The following is a 21414-nucleotide window of genomic DNA, read 5'->3' on the forward strand; positions in this document are numbered from 1 at the left end:
GTGGGCTTGGATCGGCGCAACATCGAGGGCCAAAGGGCCTGTACTGCGCTGTATGTTTCTATGTTCTATGTTCTATGTATCATAACAACCTCCAGCACGGTGGACGAGTCGTTAGCACTGCTGCCTCACAGGGCAGGGACCCAGGTTCAATTCCAGCCACAGGTGACTGTCTGTATGGAGTTTACACATTCTCCCCGTGTCTGCATGGGTTTCCTCCCACAGTCCAAAGATGTGCAGATTAGGTTGAAATGTCCAAGGGAAATTGCCCATAGTGTTCTGGGATGTAGCTTAGGAGCATTATTCAGGGGAAATGTAAAGTAATAGAGGTAGGGGAATGGGTCTGGGTGGATACTCTTCAGAGGGTCAATGTGGACAGGTTTGGCCAATTGGCCTGTGTCTGCACTGCAGAGATTTTATGATTTGTGAGGATCAAATGTTGCCTGTGGTTCTTCTACCACTCTTATCAGTGAAAATATTTTCTCCTTATTTAGTCACTGTAATGTTGAACACCTCCATCATATCATTCACTTACTCTTTTTTTCTCTAGGCTGTATACATAGCCGAAACACGTCATTCCTGGTATCACTCTAAGTAAAATAAAAATGTCATTGGCTAAATGAAGACAGAGAGTTTGGTTTAATTTCAGTAGTTTTATTGAAAAATGCCTCTTTCATTTCAGAAATAAATAGGAAATTTAGGCTGTGAAATTCACAATCTGCAGTTACAAATATGAAGCAGCAATTCTATATCCATAGTCTTGCAAACAGATTCCAACTGCATTCGAGTTTCTGAAAACACTATATTCTGGTAAAGGTTCCATACTAAATATACATCACAGACATGCATTTCCACCACCCTTTGTAACAGATCTGCTGAGAACCAGCACATTTATATTTAAAGTTTTAATGTAAAAAAAAAGTTATAAGCAGTGTTAAGTACTGTATTGGTAGGTACAATGATTTTAAGCAGTATTTGTTTTAAGAGTGTGTTGCACCTAATTCTTGATTTAACCAGCTGATACACTTGTAAGATAAAGTAACATATTCCTAATAGGATTATAACTGAAAATACAGATAAACTATATAATTGGAATGTAGTAGACAAGCTTGTCGTATTTAAATAGCATTTGAAATGCTAACTTGGGATAAAGTTGCAGAGTAACCATTGTGAAGGGTGAGTATTGAGTGCCATTGGAAGGAAGGGTAGGAGACTGTCTATGGTGTGGATCAATGTGGGCATTTTTTTTGTTTTTCTATTTTGAAAAAAAATATTGATTATAGGATTTTTTTGGGTTTTTTTTTAGCGCAGTGTAAATAAAGTGAACAGAGGCACAGTTAAAACCAATCTCTGCAGGTTGAGACCAACAGAACAGGTGAGTTACTACATAGAAGCATATACACAACAGTGGAAAGTGACAGATTGAGATTACACAGGCGTTAGGTTCATTTTGCATCAGTCACATGTGCAAGAGTCCTGGCTTTCAAACATTCGTAGGGAAGGGGGCAGGGTAAAAAAATTAGCTTGATTGTCAATGTTAAGAAAAGTTATTGCTGCTTAGTATTTCTTGCAAAGATGTAAATGCAGTTTGTACAGGGCACAGGGCTGGGATGGGACAGTTGTCTCCCTGTATGATATCCCAACTCTTTGCAATTGGAAGTTTCTGACTTTTGCTATTCCCCAGTGCACCATTACAGTTACAAGAGGTATAGATAAGGAAGAGCTCTCATTATTTGTTCAGTAACATTAAAAGAAATGTGAGTTGAAAAGGAGCATCCTTGTGCTGTGGTTGGAATGAGAATAAAGTTATCTTTTACTGGTCATAGCCAACACCAAAATTAAGTGGTTACAAGTCAAACTAACACAGGTTTGCTCAAATTTAAAAGCACAGAGATGATCTGCAGATGTGAATGTCGCAACAAAAGAAAGATTGAAAGTTTAGTTCATATAAAACCACTCCATGCCCTCCCCTGTTTTTGGTATTGGATAAATGATGGTCGTTCCTCATGAATAGGCTCGGCTAAATCCAGGCGACTGAATTTCAGTTTCAATTTGGTCTTCTTCCTCTTCCCTTTCTATGGGTACAACATGGGTTTCTGGTCGATAAGGTTGCGGCTCGTATGGTCCTGGTTGGAAATATGGGTCTAATATAACAAACACTATATTTGGCAATCACCAATGCTCTTGTTTAGACATGCATTTGACATGTCATAGGCAAGTTAAATTCTTATAACATATACATTTTACATATATATATATTTGTAGGCACATTCATCCGGAAATGAGGCTTTAGCTCAATTATACTATTTTCTAACAAAGTAGTGGGGTGGTTAAAATTGCTTTCTTTTCAATCGTTATTAATATTTATAAAAACAAGAAGAGATTTTTTTTGTTGGAACAAAAGAAGCAATAATTGCACAGAATGTATAATCAACACTATGTAGTGACAGGGCAGTTGAAATCATGCTGTGCTGTTGTAGTAAGGGGCTGCTTTAACAAAGTTGCTGAGCCGAATGTTAAAATGTATGTCATATGAATTTCTCAGCTTGATCATTACTAATACAGAACACTACGATTTGAACTGCCCATGGCTGTTTAAAAATTATCCATTAACTTCAAAACAATAACATGAAAGAGAATCATTCAATGGCGATTACAGTTTTAACTAAAGACCACAATAGTAAAATGGAAAGAGCAGACAAAAATAAGTGTCAGCAAACATAGAAACACGAGAGAGACGGGAAACAAAGTGAAAAGCAATGGTGGGTGCACTGCTAAAACTTAAGTTTCGAATTCACTAATCAAATGCTGGCAGAGGGAGCACAGGTCAAAGGCAGAGCTGAAATTCCAACCCATGCTTACTTGTGACTGTGAATGCTCAAAATTTGTGGTGCTGCTCCTGTACTACAAGCTTCTGTCCAGGTGGAATGCCACAACAGTTATGCCACATGGTATTCCTTCTGCCAATCATGCATGATTGCACAAAACCTATGTTCTTTCTAGCTGATCAATACTTCCAAAAGAAATAATTTGCATTGCGAAGTTCAAGAAGCCTGAAACAGAAATCATTTTTCCTAATGTCCCACCATTGAAATGTTTTGGGGTTGAAGTCAGTCTCTTCCAACAGCACAAGATGGATAATAGTGAATTTTTAAGCCAGTTTTACACTCTGCCTAATTTTCCATTCCGTTGGATAAGAAATTCAGCCAGGGCATAGAACAGACTGCCAATTTGCCATCACCCATCTTGCAGCTGAGACTGGTTTTAACTCTACTTTTTCCATTGACATTTGTTGGTATTCTCAGTGTTCTAGTACAGTTTCAGGTGGGCGGTTCCTATCTAAAGCAAGTAGCAAGCAGCAGGCCCGAACGCAGAAGCCGGTTTACTAGATGTTACAGCTGGTGTGGGTTGTAATTCAGTTCGAACCTTTGCGGTGCCGCAATTAGTTATTTACAGAAACAATACGACAAAGTAATTTGAACATTCCAGGCTAAAAAGTCTGTGTTTTGTTTTGTAGCTGTAGTTTGTAAAATGGTGTATCTCCACAAGGTTAGTAGTAAGTTTAAGCCTTGTTCGTGAGTGAGACTTTTTTTTTGCTTCACGATGAAACAGCCTTAAAAGGACAGGCATCTGACGTCTGTTTCATATATAGAAACTGCAAACTCTCTTAGTTTAGTAGGTGTGTCTTTCTGTCTCCTTACGAAGAACTGATGGTCAACAGAGTTCGTTAAATCAACTCCTGGTGAATTTTCCAAAAAGGCTCATTTCTTATTAAGCTCGGGAACAAATATTTCAGAAACAGGGCTTTTCGGTTTTTGTGAACATCATGGGTAACCTAGTAAAATTTATCCGGAACCTGAAACAGGTTAAGAATGTTGTTAGTTTTGGGAAAAATTGCTATATATTTTTGTTTTTTTCTGCAGTGGAGAATAAATGAGCTATTTCTGTTTTGTTTTTAATTACTCAGAACAAAAATCAAACACATAACATCACAATAATTAGACTGTTAACATATCTGGGCTGCCCAGATTTTTTGACGTTCTGGTTGGTGCTAAGTTGTAGTCAGTCTTGTGACATAACAGCTACTTTCAAACAAACAGCTTGTCTTCCATCAATACAAATCGGGGTAGAACGCAAGGTCACTAGAATCAGAGCACTAAGAATATTAAAGTTCGCTTTGTCAATACTTTAATTGCAATTGCTATTTAAAGCAGTATATTTGAACTATTGACGACAGGCGAAAACATTACTTTTTTTTGCCCGAAATTATAAAATAAATTGGACTTTACGGTCTTAAGTTATATCTAAATATTAACTTTTTTTTAGTTCCTTTAGGTTTTTTTATAATCAGATTGAGAGTTTTATACTTTGTTAATTTTTGTTAAAATATGGTTATTTTTATAAGATTGGTTACAAACATAATGCCTCTATTTAGGGATCAGTCAGTAGCTGCAAAACTCTTTTATAATTGCAACAATTTGTTTGTTCCTTTTATTCAGAGCCAGCTTTCTCTGTGATTCGAGCAGAGCTTAGTTCCAGCAACAATTTGACCTGAAATGCTGCAGTGCTGAGTTAGGAGGTCATATATATAAAATGGATCACTCAGGGATTAATAGCCAGAAGGGAAGGGGAGCCTTAACTCAGAGATTTGGAGAGGAATGGAAAGCTTACATTGGGTTCTTGAGGGAGGGGAAGCTCTGGACATTGGATTGGTGAGTAAAAACAAGTCGTAGGTATGGATTTGATGAATGATTAGAAACTGCACAATGAGGTTGATGGCTGAAGGGGAACTGATGGAGATAAGGCTACCCTACAAATACTGAGTTGGTTGGAAGAGGATTCATTTCAACTGGCTACTTTCAATTCACTTGCTAGGCTGCATAAACTTTACTGGGACTATTTGATCCTGGTTTCTGAAAGTTTGACGAAAATTCAAAATTTTGAGACGTGAGCCAAGTCAGTCGCAAGAAAACTGGTACAAATTACCAATAATTTGAATGTATTGGTTCATAACAGTGATAGAGAATTGAAAGACAAGAACAGTAATGCAGCTGGCAGGAAAGATATGCATTGGATATATTTAAGGATAGATTTTCAGGATGCCTTACAAAGATGTGCAGTGCCTTCTGGATCACTCTTTACAATTAACCTGGTCCCACATTGCTATCCAAGCAATAGACCTAGGCAGATACAAAGATATAATAGTTTACCCGCTGAAAAGGGACAATTATGTTATTTTTGCAAGGAATGCTTCCAGGCTTTAGTTTCCAAGAAATATCCAGATAACCAGTAAAATCCCACAAGAAGAATAAAGTTCTTGATATGGGATGGGGTCTAAGGGGAATATTCTGCTTACAGTAATCAATGCAAGAAGTTACACTGATGGATTAAAATCTGGTTTTACACCCTCCAGCTAATGGAGGAGGTTTATATGCTGAATTCTTCTGAGTTATACATATGGCTTTCTTTAAGAAGTACTTCATTGAAACAAATGTTTTTGTGTTTAGCTACAGACTGCTCTATATGTGCTCATCTTAACATTGTAAAAATTGAGAAGGTATAGTAAAGGTATATTTCTTCAAGCAAACCTTTTTGTGCAATTTTTCAATTGGGTAACTTTGGGGAATAATATGGTTCAAAAAAGAGGAAGGAATGTGTCAGTGCATCAGTGTTAATACAATTTGTTGCTGTGCAAGAGATTTCTCCATTAAGAAAGTTTTCAAGCATTTAATTTTAAGAAGATGGCACTTCTTAAAAATCTCAACACTTTCCCTTGCCTTCTGCTGGCCAGAAATCAAAAGGAATACTGAGGTCATATTGAGTTTAAAGGTAATTATCTTTGTTTAAACATGCAATACAAGTTAAATTGTCCAAAGTAACAGATGATCCATCTCCTTCCTCAAAAGAAGAGAAACTTGGAAAACTTTTATTCTTCATAAGTTTTTAACGATCAGTACAGCCACGTGTGAGTCTAGATTTATGTTTAATAATACTGATATTTTAGTAAAATACTTCAAGCCAACCAAGGCTGTTTAACAATGAAGTTTAAAATATTTTACTGTTGAAATATTATTTTTCTATCTAAAGAAAATAAAATTTCATTCATGATTACACTTTATTGCTGCTTTAGTTAACAAATAGCCTGTCAATGTTCTGAAGAGATTGGTCTCCTTGAATCTGAGCTAATGACATTTTTGCCAGACAATAAGCCAAAATCTGTGGGGTCGTTTTCAGTATCTCTCAGACAGGTCTCACTGCATTGGTGTTTCCCTTTCAGGGCTCCCTCTTTCTTAGCTTTGAGATTGGACTTATGCCTATTGTTTGTTAATATACATTAAAGAGATGGAGGTTGATTTGGCTCAGTTGGCTGGATGGTTGGTTTGTGATGCCTGGCTTCAGTCCCACACCAGCTGAAGATACCATGAAGGACTCTCCTTCTCAACTTCCCCCCCCTCACCTGAGGTATTGTCACCCTCAGGTTAAACCACCAAATAGTCATTTCTGTCTAATGAGAAAGCAGGAGGTCTGGTAAGACTATGGCAATTTAACTTGACTGAAAGGGGTAAATGCAAGTAAGATATTTTCCCTGGTTGGGAAGCCTAAAACCCGGGAGCATCGTTGATAGATAATGTGGGGGCAGGGAGCACTTTGGTTGGAGATAAGAGCTAAGTATTTAACTCAGAGAATTGTGGATCTTTGGAATTCATGGCTTTGGAGGGCTGCCTTTGAGTTTGTTTAATCTTGAGATTGATAGATTTCTGAATAATGGTGCTGTACAGGGTTATAGGGATGGGGTGGATAAACGTTTGAACAGCCATGATTGTATTGAATGGTGGAGAAGGCTCAATGGGCTGAATGGCCTACTCCTGTCCCTATAGTCATGTGATGATACCTGATCATGTGCTATTGATTCAAGTTTCATCTGCTTGCAAACATTACTCCACCCAAACTTTGCTTTTTGTATCTTTGCACATGGGTTTAGCCAGCAGTTGTAATGACTGAAGTTGTAAGAGCCACAGGTGCAAGCCCAGAACTACGAATTAATCCAGGCAGGAAACAATTAGGAAAGCAAACACACAGTTGGGAGTACAAGGCGAAAGGTCTTATTGCAAGAATATAGGGTCGTGGTGAAATTATACGTGGTGTTGCGTACAATTCTTCTCTCCTTATACTGAAGGAATCCTCAGAAGGACTGATTTCTGGGATGAAATCAGCTGTTCAGAGAAATTGAGAAGAATAGGTCTGACAGTTAGAAGTTATTATTGAAACATACAAAATTCATACGGTGTTAACCAATTAGAAGCTGAGAAAATATTTCTCCTGGGTGGGGAAGGTAGCACGAAGGATCATGATCACAGATGAAGGGTGGCCCATTTAGAACTGGGAAGGGGACCAATGTCTTCACTCAAAGGGTTCTATCCGAGAAACCTATGGATGCTCAATCAGTTGGTGAGCTTAAGTCAGAGGTCAAGAGATTTGTGGATATTAAGGCAATCGAAGATGTAGGAATAGTGCATGAAGGTGGAGTTGAATTAGAAGATCAACTATTATCTGAATGAATGATACAGCAGGCTCAAGGGGCCGAATGGCCTCCTATTACTTGTATCCCTTAAGCCTTTATGTTGACAATTCAACTGAGCAAAGTGTCAGAATCACACAGTACAATAAAAACCATTTGGGCTGTCATGCCTGTGCTGATTTTTTGATAGGGCCAGTCAATTATCCCACTATTTCTCTGTTGACCTGCAAATCATTTTTCCAATTCTCCCTTGGAAATTATGATTGAATCCGCTTCCACCGCCTTCCAGGTCAGAACAACTCTTTGCATAAAGAGCAGGCTTTCCTTATTTCCTTCCTTTTCCTTTGGGGAAATATCTAAACTTATGCTCTGTGCTAATTCTTCCTGTCAGCAAAGGAAACAGTTTTGCCTTATTTCCTCAATTTCACACTCACAATTTCAAGCACCTCTCATGAATCTGGATGGAGAACAATTACAGTTTCTCCAGTGTTTGCACTTTACTATGATCCCTGGAACCATGTGAGTAAATCTCCTCTGCACCCCTTCCAAAGCCATGACATCTCTTCTACACAGTGGTGCCTAAAATTAAATACTATACTCCAAATGAGGTCTAAGTAGTGATTTATAAAGGTTTAGGAACTTTTGCCAAGTGAAATTATAGTCAAGTGCTCTGGAGTGGTGGGTAGCTTTAGTAATTGACAGAAATTACCCAGATCATTATTTGTTTCTCAAAAGCTAAGGTGACAGCTTGTATTTTGTTTGAGTTTTCAGGGTATCAGCTACAAGAATCTAAGAATTGCGACTGGGACTGTGCTTTGGGTTGTGGTCGATTCTCCTCCTCCTGACTTGGTCTTTCCACTCATGTTCCTGAGATCATGTGGATTTCTCTTACACTCACGGTCATCCAGCTTCATGGACACTGCTCCCATAACCTCTTCACCAAACCTCAATGACTAACAGCCCAAATAGGCAGGTCGTACACCTTACTGAACACTCCTCTCTACTAGGAGACAATCATTTTGGATTAGCTTCCTTAAACACAATGACTAACCAAGAATACATTTCACCACTACCTTGTGGTAACCTACTACGTTACTTTGTTACTTCCTAGTTTAGATGCTTTTTAAAAATAATAGTCAAATTTATATCAGCAGCCACTGGATCATTTAGCAAATGTTCCTGCCACTCCATAAGTTTAAAGAAAGAAAAGTTACAGCCTTATAAATCTTTGCAATGGATGCTTCTCTTGTTCTCTTTAATCTCTTGCCTGGGGTGCAGTTAGGTCTCATGCATTGCAAGGTCCAGGACAGAATGGTCGACTGACCATTCTCCAGTTTACTGAGGTGTAAACTCTTTACTTGCCTACCGAGTGGTTAGTTTACAAATTATATAAGAAGCTCATTAGATTTTAGTGCCTCAGTTTAATTCAAGTTAATTAATCGTGTTAAATTTCTTTTAAAAGGTTGTTTATAGAATAGTTATAAAAGCAGTTAAAAATAATTTCACCCAAATCAGCCGTGTTTAAAGGTTTTAAAGAATGTTGCCTGATGTCAATCACTTACCGACTTTAAAAACCCGTCACAATTGTTGCACTAATTCTGAAGATTGCAACCTACCTGGATAACCATTGTAGGGAATGCCTGCACACATTGAGGAATCACAGTAACCAGGTGGACCAGCTGGACCCCGAGACCCATATCGCCCTGGACGACCTGGTGGTCCAATTGGCCCCCTTGGACCTGGAGGACCTGTGGGACCAGTTCTTGATTGTCCTGGTGGGCCTATGATTAAACGCAGAGAGTCATTGAGTCATAGAGATGTACAGCACAGAAACAGACCTGTCGGTCCAACTTGTCCACATCGACTGAATTAATCTAGTCCTATTTGCCAGCACTTGGCCCATATCCCTCTAAACCCTTCCTATTCTTATATCCATACAGACACTTTTTAAATGTTGTAATTGTACCAGACTCCACTGCTTCCTCTGGCAGCTCATTCCATATACACACCACCCTCTGCATGAAAACGTTTTCTCTTAAGTCCCTTTTAAATCTTTCCTCTTTCACCTTAAACCTGTATCCCCTAGTTTTGGACTCCCCCACAATAGGGAAAAGACCTTGGCTATTCACCCTATCCATGCTCCTCATGATCTTTTAGACCTCTATAAGGTCACCCCTCAGCCTCTGACCCTCTGGAGATTAGAACAATCCTTCCATCGACCTTCTGTTTATAGAGTCATAGAGATGTACAGCACAGAAACAGACCCTTTGGTCAAACTCGTCCATGCTGACCAGATATCATAACCTAATCTAGTCCCATTTGGCCCATATTCCTATTCATATACCCATCCAGATGCTTTTGAAATGTTGTAATCGTACCAACCTTTACCACTTCCCCTGGCAGCTCATTCCATTCACGCAACATCCTCTGAGTAAAAATGTTGCCCTTTATGACCGATTTGTATCTTTCCTCTCTCACCCTGAACCTATGCCCTCTAGTTTTGGACTCCCCTCCCCTGGGAAGAGACCTTGTCTATTTACCCTATACGTGCCCCTCGTGATTTTATAAACCTCTATAAGGTCACGTCTCAGCCTTCGACGCTCCAGGGAAAACAGCCCCAGCTTATTTAGCCTCTCCCTACAGCTCGAGCCTTCCAACCGTGGCAACATCCTTGCTAATCTCTCTGAACCTTTTCAAGTTGAACAAATCTTTCCAATAGGAGACATTTTATTTCCTATCCATTTTGTTTTCTATCACCTCTTCAGAAACATTGCTCCTTCCCCCACCAAAAAAAACAAACTCAACCTTTCCTCGTAGATCAGCCTGGAGACTGAGTTGGACTTTCATCTTTGAGTCAGTACCTCAGTGTGAGGAGTATTTCTGATTCCCAACTCAGCATTTTTTACACAAATTGACCTGGGAGAAAAGGTCAAGATAGCTGGCCTGTGATACATGGCTTTGGAAGTTAAGGAGGATTTCGAGCAATAAGGGACTAGCCTTTGAGATGGGTGCTACCCCTGAGGTTTGCACGTTGGAAATGTCCTTTGAAGGATCCTTTTAAAGTAAAAAGTGACTACATCACCAGTGTGATCTGTGACTCTATTATATCAAATGGTTACTTAACTTTCAATAATGGAGCACTCCTACTCCTGTCATTCTCTGGGTTTTCAGAATGGCAACTGGAAAGCATCAGTCACAGTTGGTCTTATTGGACATTTAATTAGTTCAAGTATCTACTTGATTTGTGTGGGGGCATTTACCCATTGTTTGCCCCCCTCCCCAACCCCAGCATACCCTGAAGAAACCTGATCCAAAAACGGCATGGGTACAAGAACCAGCTGACAATCCACCATGCCAGCTCATTCTGAGAAAATTGCTGACTCATCCACCTTGGTCCCAAACAGCCAGATGAAACTTAACCCTGAGGGTCTGCTGCTAGACACTGCACTATGGGAAGATGAATTGGGTACCGTGCACTTCTTAACACAAACATGCAGGCATGTACAACCACACAGGCAGGACTGTGAATATAGTGAAGACTGCAGACGCTGGAGGGTCAGAGTTGAAAAATGCGGTGCTGGAAAAGCACAGCAAGTCAGGCAGCATCCGAAAAGCAGGTTAAAGGGGAGCGTCTTAGGTCCAGCCACGGGCCGTGGAGGGGGTCATTAGGGCCGACTGTTTGCCCCTCTTCCATGGTTACGTTAGAGCCCGGGTGTCCCTGCCCTCCCCTTCACTGTATGATCACACAGCATTGCCCTTTGATGTGAAGGGCAGTGTTTGTCACTGGCCACCCGGGTGTTTTCCTATCTTCCTGGTGGTGGAAACTGAATAAAGATTCGTGCACTTTGTGTCTTTCACTGTGTCTCACACGTATACACACACACCATGGGTGCTGGGGAAAAAATAAGCACTACCGCACTTAGGTGGTAGTGTGCGGGTTAAATTTTTTTAAAAAGGGAAAAAAAGAAAAAAAAAGAAAGAAAAAGAAAAAGAAAGAGAAAATAAAAGTGTAGTATGTGAAGGGCAGTGTTTGTCACTGGCCACTTGGGTGTTTTCCTATCTTCCTGGTGGTGGAAATTGAATAAAGATTCGTGCACTTTGTGTCTCTCACTGTGTCTCACACCTACACACACACACCATGGGTGCTGGGGAAAAAATAAGCACTACCGCACTTAGGTGGTAGTGTGGGGATTAATATAAAAAAAAGGAAAAAAAAGAAAATAATAAACAGTAGATTAAGGGCACTGCTTGTCAAAAAAAAAGGGGAGCGTCTTAGGTCCAGGCAACGGGCCGTGGAGGGGGTCATTAGGGCCGACTGCTTGCCCCTCTTCCGTGGTTACGTTAGAGCCCGGGTGTCTCTGGAAAAGGAGCACGCGGTGTCCGATACCCTGGAGTTGTTCAGGGAGAGGTGGGCGCCGCAAGGAGTGGAGTGCATTATTTCCCCCTCCAACTCTATTTTGATTTAATCCCTGCCCTCCCCTTCACTGTATGATCACACAGCATTGCCCTTTGATGTGAAGGGCACTGCTTGTCACTGGCCACTCGGGTGTTTCCTATCTTCCTGGTGGTGGAAACGGAATAAAGATTCGTGCACCTTGTGTCTCTCACTGTGTCTCACACCTGCACACACACACCTGGATGCTGGGAAAAAAAATAAGCACTACCGCAGTTAGGCGGTAGTGTGGGGGAAAGAATAAAAAAGAACAGGAGAAAAAATAAATAAAGGGGAGTGCCTGAGATTCTGGCACTTGGAGAGCTGGCTCTGAATGAGCAGTACTAAGGTCAAGCACTGTGTAAATAAAAGAGTGACTTGGTGACAGGATACCAGCCTCTGTGGAGTTATTTCAGCTTTCTTCTTTCATTTTTATAATCCGGATGTTCGAACAACGGATGTTCAATGAATGGCTGTTCCCATCAAGAAATCACCTGTGGCAATTTTCACTAACTAGCACTAGTAAATTACCTAGATTTCTATTTGTTCAGATTATATGCACTACACACAATTTCTATCTAAATAATCATCCAAAGCCCTGATAAATGCCTCAATTCAGCCTGCCCCCACCACATTCCCAGGGCGCGCATTTACATGGATTCAAGATAGCTCTGACGCAGGGTGACTCTATGACTCTTTGTGAGCTCTCTACTACAGATCTTACTCTCACATTTCTTTCGGTCAGTTCAATCACCCTAAGATCTTTGTGTTTTTGTATGGTATGATGCACCTGTACTGCACACAGAACAAAACCTTTCACTGCACTGAAGTACATGTGACAATAATAAATCCAATCAAATCCAGACCCTAATTACTCGCTGTGTGAAAACGTTATTCCTTGCCACTTTGCTCTCACCTCACTTTAAATCAATTTGGAAGGGAGAATGAAATCTTTTACACCTATCCATTACAAGAATAGCGGTTTTAAATGACTTGTGCTTTTACCCTTCTCTCCGTTCATTAACTTGGAAAACTCATATCTAACCCCAAACCTTACTGGCAGCTGTTCCCCATGCTGTCCAGACTGTTTTCATGTAATTCAAGAGCAGTTGCTTGCACGTTTCCGCATTTGTTGTAAACAAAGCCACAAAACTAAACCCTCCCATTCCCAACCTCACGGGGTCTCCCTTTTATCCTGCTACTGTAAATTAAAATTCTGACAATTGAAATGAAAAATGAGCCATTATTCACTTCATTTTTAAAAAATTTTCCATGAGCATTTGACTCCTATTTAACGATTGAACTATTCGCCTGTGGGTAGGAGGCTACACAGAAATGCATGGCTTTGCTTTTTTTTTAAATTATGAATTATGGCTACCTCAGGGGATAGCCCACCTTAAATAAATAAAACAAGGTAGCACCTTTGCTTCCCTCTGACCCATGAGTGGCTGATGTAATGCTTGTGTTGGAATGAGCCAAGTCATGGGTAACCAAACAACTCAACCTCTACTGCTGAGGACTCTGCAAACTACGTGCACTGCACATTTTGTGTTCCTCAACAGAAGAAACTTTTAGTACTCCTGGGACATCATATAATTCAGTTTTCTGCTAGCTACTGCTCATCAGGAACCAGCACTTTGCACCCTGGCTGAGTCCTTGTGCCAGTAGTAGAATTCTATCAAGGAAGGAGGCAAAAACGGGACATCTTCTAGAATTTGCAAATCGCAATTGTCTTCAGGAATTAAGAATCAATTTCCCAGTCACTGCTGCGTGCAAATGGGGACAACAAAACAAGTTTGTGGCAAAACAAAGAACAAACAAAGTTCTGCCAACTTGGTTCTGCCTTGAATAAATTATGATTTATCGTTCACATGGCAGAATGTTTGGGAAGGAGCTTTTGATATCTCTGCCAGAGAAGATGAGAGCTGTCTGGCCACAATTTGGCACAAAGATGACGACAGAGAGAAATTGTCCAAAGCTCATTCGGAATAATTGATTTTGGATCAGAAAATGCTGCATTTAATAGACATCCAATTTATTGCACAGCCAGCCAAATTAAAAATGGTACCCAAGATATACTGGCACTGGGGAGGGGGGTTACTCTGTTTGTTTGTCATTTAAATTGTGTGAAAACAGTGAAAACTTTGAGGATTTCACAACCTTTTTCATCATGCGGTTTACATGTTGGGACCCAAACATGCAGGTGGTTCTTCTATAGCGTGATGGTTGCACTCTTGTGCAGCCCCACATTATAGTAAAATTGTGCTTTAGAAACAACGCTTAAAGTGCTGGCAACGTAATCGCATTACAGTCAATGCTCATTTTAAAAGTTCGCTCTTTGGAAACAGTGTCTCCAATTTGTCACTCGTGTAACAGCGAATTTGCGTCAATGAAACGCGCCTTATGGCAGAACGACCTGAACATAAAACGACATACCTGGAGGTCCAGGTAAGCCACGTTGTCCTGGTTTCCCAATGCCTGAACTGCCTTGTTCACCTTTCTCTCCAGGGCTTCCTGTTAGTCAAGGGGGGAAAAGATGTACCATTGAGAGTGTGCTAAAACACAGGAAACTTCAAATGATTCACTCACAATGCAATTAAAAAGTAAGCAACAACAGGTCAACTATCTGCACTTCCAACACTGTTGTTTGTCAAGAGAATGAATGTACCAGTATAACTGGTTTTAAGCGGGAATGAGCCATATGGCCCTCCATTAGTCAATAAAGTACTGAGGCCTCTGGTGTCATGTTAATCATGCCCATACCTCTGATCCAGGAGTGATAAATGAAAGATGAATTAGCCTAACCTCAGTGATGGACAAAATATTATCATTTAACAAGTTGGCAAGGGGTGGCTCAGTGGTTAGCACTGCTGCCTCACAGTGCCAGGGACCCAGGTTCGTTTCCAGCCTCAGGTAAATGCCTGTGTGAAGTTTGCACATTCTCCCTGTGCCTGTGTGGGTTTCCTCGGGTAGCTCCGGTTTCCTCCCATAGTCCAAAAATATGTTCAGGTTAGGTGAATTGCCCACAGTGTCCATGGATGTGCAGGTTAGGTGGATTAGCCATGGGAAATGCAGGGTTACAGGGATGGGGTTGTGAGTCTGGGTGGGATACTCTATGGAGAATCAGTGCAGACTTGATGAGCTGAATAGCCTGCTTCCACACCATAGGGATTCTATTCTGTGACAAGTCCAGGATGAACAATCAGTATTTTGCATGGATTTGTTAAGGGAAGGTCATGTCTGCCTAACTTGACTGAAGCTTTTGAGAGGGTAACAAGGAATATTGATGAGATTGGCATGTTAATGACAGTCTACTGGCAATTTAGCAAAGCTTTTGACAAGGTCCCATATGGTAGATTGGTCACAAAAATAAAAACCTGTGGGATTCACAGGAAGTTGGCAAATCTGGATCCCAAATTGGCTCAGCAACATGAAGGGTAAAGATTGACTGGTACTTTTGTAACTGGGAAATATTTGCCGATGTATTTTCATGGAGCTCAGAGTTGGTGCTGCTTTTTGTGGGATATATTAACTATTCGGACTTAAGTATAGTTGGCATAATTAAGAATTTTTCAGCTAAAACAAAAATCGGCCAGGTAGTTTGATATTGTGGAATAAAACTGCAGGAATATATCAGTGGAGCGGTCAGGTGGAGAAGAAAAAAATGGAACTCTAATCCAGCAAAATGTGAGATAATATATTTCAGGAATGCAAACTTGAATACACAACAAGTGATAAATAAGAAATGAGAAATGTAGAGAAACAGATGGACCAAGGAATGCATTTCCATTATCCTCTGAAGGTATCAGGTCAGGTCAATAATGCTGATGGGATATATTCCTCATTAAGTGAATCATTGATTTTAAAAGGAGGTTGTGCTGGAATATTATAAACACCTCCTTCGGTTGCAGCTAGACTACTGCATACAGTTTTGGTCATCACTTCAGAGGTCAGAGGTCAGATTTAAAGTGAGTGGCATAAGGACCAGAGGGGAGATGAAGAGAAATCCTTTAAGCAGAAATAGACAACTTCTGGGTCTACCTGGGAATCTAGGGATGTGCGGAGCAGATGGGAAAATGAAGGTAAAGGTGAAGGCGAAGATCATACTGAATGATGGAACAGGTTTGATGGGCCAAATTGTCCGCTCCTGCTTGTATTTCTACATTCTTATGTTGAGGCTGTTAAGTATCAGGAACTAGGTCTTGAAAGAATAGATGAGGGTATACCTTTAATGCATTGTCTGAGCTGAGATGTCACCTTTTTTTATATAAAACCTTAAGTTATCTCGAGAATGTGACTTAAAAGAATTTCTGGGATTTACATATTAATGAACTTGCACACCAATCTAAAAGATGAAAGACTTAACAGCAATTTGGTTGCATGACACTGCATTCTTTTGCTATAAATTCTGTGTCTTATGGGCCTGCTCCACAGCTACCTGATGAAGGAGCAGCGCTCTGAAAGCTAGTGCTTCCAAATAAATCTGTCAGACTATAACCTGCTCTTGTGTGATTTTTAATTTTGAAAGAATACAGCATCAAAACCCTCATTGTATATAAAAAGCAATTGACTATGCATCTTAAGAGCTGTAACCTACAGCTGTATGGACTAAGACTGGGGAGGTAATTGAGCTGAATAGCTTTTTCCAAGATCAGGTGTGATGGGCTCAGTTGCTACCTTCTGTAACATGCATATTTGTAAATCTATAAGGAGCTTTAAGTCTGGCAAATGTAATTTCAAATTCCCGACGAGGTGCCTCTTACCTCTTTCACCAGCTCGGCCTTGATCACCAGGGGATCCTGGGAAACCTGGTGGGCCTGGGGGTCCTGCTTCTCCGAGTTGTCCAGCACTACCTGGTGGACCAGGTGGACCAGGTGGACCAGGAACAGCTCGGTTCGAGTAGTAACCGTTGGGGATTTGGTTTATCAATGAGTTCACTCTCCTCATATGGTCTGCAAATTAGAAGATAAATGTTAACATTATCTCGAGCCAGCAGCTAACTTTTCATTCCGTACTTGCTATGCATTTGATACTCCTATCTTTTGGTGCAATGACCAGACCCAGAAATACTTGCCTGCCTGAACAATTTTGTGTAAGTAATGCAGTTAAGGCTTCCACTGTGTTTTAATTCAACCTTTTGTGAACTATTCACAGCCATTTCCCTACCTTGTGGCCCAGGGGGGAAAACCAGTAATACTTGGTCGTGTCAGCACCCCACTTTGAAATATACAGGAAAGGTCAGGAAGGGACGTACCATTCAACAGCTTTTTCTGGATTTCCTCCTGGCAGAACAGCATCACCTGTTAACTAAAGATTGGAAATTGGAGTAGGAGCAGGTCATTCAGCCCCGTGAGCCTGCTCTGCCCTTCAGTACGATCATGGCTGGCGATCCAAGTAGTACCCTGTTGCTGTTTTTCTCCACATAACCTTTAACTCTATAAGCCATATGTAACTCCTTCTTGAAAACATTCAGTGTTTTTCCCTCAATCACTTTCTATGACGGAGAATCCCAACAGACTCACCACTCTCTGGGTGAAGAAGTTTCTCCACGTCTTACAGGGAGGCAATGGACTGGTGATAATGTCACTAGACTATTAATCCAGAATTTAGCTAATCTTCTGGGGCCTGGATTTGAATCCCACCACAGCAGATGGTAGAACTTTGAATTAAGAATCTATTGATGGCCATGAAACCGTTGTTAATTGTCAGAAAACCCACCTAGTTCACTAATGCTGTTTTGGGAAGGAAATCTGCTATCCTTACCTGGTCTGGCCTATATGTGACTCCAGACCCACAGTAATGGGGTTGACTCTCAACTATCTTCAACTGCCCTCGAAATATATAAGCCACTACGAAGTCTCAACAAAAAAATGAAACTGGATGGGTCAGCCTGCATCAGCCTAGGCACTGGAAAAGACAACGGCAGAAACAGCGCTGTCAACTCTTCAAAGTCTGCATCACTAACTTCTGGGGTCTAGTTCCAACATTGGGAGAGCTGTCTCACCCAGACTCACAAAGCAATAGTCCAACATATTCGCACTCATGGAATCATACCTGACAAGGTTCCGGACACCATGATACCATCCCTGGATATGTCCTGTCCCATTGGCAGGACAGACCCAGCAGAGGTGGTGGCACAGTGGTATACAGTCAGGAGGGAGTTTCTTCAACATTGACTCTGGGCCCCATGTGTCTCGTAGCTTCAGGTTAACAGGGACAAGGAAACCTCCTACTGATTCCCAAGTACCATCCTCTCTCAGCTGATGAATGTTGAACAGCACTTAGAGGAAGTGCTGAGGATGGCAGAGAGTAGCGGGAGCTGGGCGGAAGTGAAGTCGGAGTGCAAAGCCGGTCGGGAAGGTAAGTGATTGTTATTTGAGTGGAGAAGGAACCCGAGACACTACACGTGTAGTGTCTCCCACCCTCCATCCTCCTGTAACCTTAAAAAAAAAGGTAAACTACTTGGTGTTCTTGTTTTGGAGACTAAGTGTAGAGTTATGGCAGCGCAGGCAGTGGAATGTTCCTCCTGCAGGATGTTTGAGGTAGGGGTGACCACCGATGCTCCTGCTGACTTCATCTACAGGAAGTGCAGCCAGCTCCAACTCCTCACAGACCGTGTTAGGGAACTGGAGCTGGAGTTGGATGAACTGAGAATTATTCGAGAGGCTGAGAGGGTGATAGATGGAAGCTACAGGGACATAGTTACGCCAGAGTACAGAGGTAGCTGGGTAACAGTTAGAGGTGGGAAGGGGAGGAAGCAGGTAGTGCAGAGATCCCCTGTGGTCGTTCCCCTCAACAATAAGTATACCGCTTTGGATACTGTTGGGGGGGACAGCCTAGCAGGGGTAAGCTGCAGTGACCAGGTCTCTGGCACAAGGTCCGGCTCTGAGGCTCAGAAGGGAAAGGGGGAGAGGAGGAGAGCGCTAGTTATAGGAGACTCTATAGTTAGAGGGACAGACAGGGGGTTCTGTGGACATGGGAGAGACTCTCAGTTGGTTTGATGCCTCCCGGGTGATAGGGTCCGAGACGTCTCGGACCATGTCTTCAGAAAACTTAAGGGGGGGGATGTGCAGCCAGAAGTCGTGGAGCACATTGGCATCAACGACATGGGTAAGAAAAGGGATGGGGAGGTAATTCAGGAGCTCAGGGAGTTAGGCTGGAAGCTAAAAGCTAGGACGGACAGAGTCGTCATCTCTGGGTTGTTGCCGGTGTCACGTGACAGTGAGGCAAGGAATAGGGAGAGAGTGCAGTTGAGCACGTGGCTGCAAGGATGGTGTAGGAGGGAGGGCTTCAGGTATTTGGACAATTGGACTGCATTCTGGGGAAGGTGGGACCTGTACAAACAGGACGGGTTGCACCTGAACCAGAAGGGCACCAATATCCTGGGAGGTAGGTTTGCTAGCACTCTTCGGGGGGATTTAAACTAATTTGGCAGGGGGATGGGATCCGGACTTGTAGTCCAGCAAGTAGGCTAGCTGTTTGTCAGCATGTCCAAGAATGTAGGGAGGCTGTGAAGAAGGTAGCACTGACAGGGAATACTTACGGACACAGAGATGGGTTCAAGTGTGTATACTTCAACGCAAGGAGTATCAGAAATAAGGTCGGTGAACTTAAGGCGTGGATAGGTACCTGGGACTACGATGTTGTGGCCATCACGGAAACATGGATAGAAGAGGGACAGGAATGGTTGTTGGAGGTTCCTGGTTACAGATGTTTCAGTAAGATTAGGGAGGGTGGGAAAAAAGGAGGGGGGGTGGCATTGCTAATTAGAAATGGTATAACGGCTGCAGAAAGGAAGTTTGAGGGGGATCTGCCTCTGGAGGTAGTATGGGCTGAAGTCAGAAATAGGAAAGGAGCAGTCACCTTGTTGGGTGTTTACTATAGGCCCCCCAATAGCAGCAGAGATGTGGAGAAACAGATGGGGAAACAGATTTTGGAAAGGTGCAGAAACCACAGGGTAGTAGTCATGGACGATTTCAACTTCCCAAATATTGATTGGAAGCTCTTTAGATCAAGTAGATTGGATGCGGCGGTGCTTGTGCAGTGTGTCCAGGAAGCTTTTCTAACGCAGTATGTAGATTGTCCAACCAGAGGGGAGGCCATATTGGATTTGGTACTCGGTAATGAACCGGGACAAGTGGGGGGCTTGTTAGTGGGTGAACATTTTGGTGATGGTGACCACAATTCTGTGACTTTCACCTTGGTGATGGAGAGAGATAGGTGCGCACAACAAGGTAGATTTTATAATTGGGGGAAGGGAAATTACGATGCTGTAAGGCAGGATTTGAGGAGCATACGTTGGGAGCATAGGCTGACAGGGAAGGATGTGGTGGAAATGTGGAACTTCTTCAAAGAGCAGATACGACGTGTCCATGAAATGTATGTACCTATCAGGCAGGAAAGAAATGGTCGTGTGAAGGAGCCTTGGTTGACGAGAGAGGTTGAATGTCTGGTAAAGAGGAAGAAGGAGGCTTACATAAGGTTGAGGAAACAGGATTCAGACAGAGCAGTGGAGGGATACAGGATAGCCAGAAAGGACCTGAAGAAAGGGATTAGGAGAGCTAAGAGAGGGCATGAAAAATCGTTGGCGGATAGGATCAAGGATAACCCCAAGGCATTTTATGCGTATGTGAGAAACCTGAGAATCACGAGAACGAGGGTAGGTCCGATCAAGGACAGTAGTGGGAGACTGTGTATTGAGTCGGAAGAGATAGGAGAGGTCTTGAACAAGTACTTCTCTTCAGTATTTACGAACGAGAGGGACCGTATTGTAGAAGAGGAGAGTGTGAAATGGACTGGTAAGCTAGAAGAGATACCTGTTAGGAAGGAAGATGTGTTGGACATTTTGAACAACTTGAGGATAGACAAGTCCCCCGGGCCTGACGGGATATATCCTAGGATTATGTGGGAAGCAAGAGAGGAAAGTGCAGTACCGTTGGCAATGATCTTCTCGTCTTCACTGGCAACGGGGGTGGTACCAGGGGACTGGAGAGTAGCGAATGTTGTGCCCCAGTTCAAAAAAGGGAATAGGGATAACCCCGGGAATTACAGGCCTGTTAGTCTTACTTCTGTGGTAGGCAAAGTAATGGAAAGGGTACTGAGGGATAGGATTTATGAGTATCTGGAAAGACACTGCTTGATTAGGGACAGCCAGCACAGATTTGTGAAGGGTAGGTCTTGCCTTACAAGTCTTATTGAATCCTTCGAGGAGGTGACCAAGCATGTGGATGAAGGTAGAGCAGTGGATGTAGTGTACATGGATTTTAGTAAGGCATTTGATAAGGTTCCCCATGGTAGGCTTATGCGGAAAGTCAGGAGGCACGGGATAGAGGGAAATTTGGCCAATTGGATAGAAAACTGGATAATTGGCCAATTGGATAAAAACCAGTCGAAGTCAGAGAGTGGTGGTAGATAGCAAATATTCAGCCTGGAGCCCAGTTACAAGTGGAGTTCCGCAGGGACCAGT

The 21414-nt window shown here is 42.1% G+C and overlaps 1 protein-coding gene across 4 annotated transcripts in view; it reads right to left on the reverse strand.

Annotated features, from left to right (window-relative positions):
• Nucleotides 1–635: 635 nt before the first annotated feature.
• The window catches only part of LOC122552587 (collagen alpha-1(XII) chain-like), a 264538-nt gene continuing 243759 nt past the window's right edge, over nucleotides 636–21414 (reverse strand). For 3 of the 4 annotated variants that reach the window (XM_043695315.1, XM_043695311.1, XM_043695313.1), the window contains 4 exons: nucleotides 16712–16900; nucleotides 14385–14462; nucleotides 9133–9297; nucleotides 636–2123 (listed from right to left, as the gene is read on the reverse strand). In XM_043695315.1, coding sequence (XP_043551250.1) covers nucleotides 2002–2123; nucleotides 9133–9297; nucleotides 14385–14462; nucleotides 16712–16900 — 554 coding nt within the window. In that variant the 3' untranslated portion in view covers nucleotides 636–2001. Of the gene's footprint in view, nucleotides 3854–9132; nucleotides 9298–14384; nucleotides 14463–16711; nucleotides 16901–21414 lie in introns of all 4 variants that reach the window. The other variant, XM_043695312.1, reaches the window with a different exon arrangement.

This window comes from Chiloscyllium plagiosum, chromosome 9 (assembly GCF_004010195.1).
Source record: "Chiloscyllium plagiosum isolate BGI_BamShark_2017 chromosome 9, ASM401019v2, whole genome shotgun sequence".
NCBI classification, from domain to species: Eukaryota; Metazoa; Chordata; class Chondrichthyes; order Orectolobiformes; family Hemiscylliidae; genus Chiloscyllium; species Chiloscyllium plagiosum.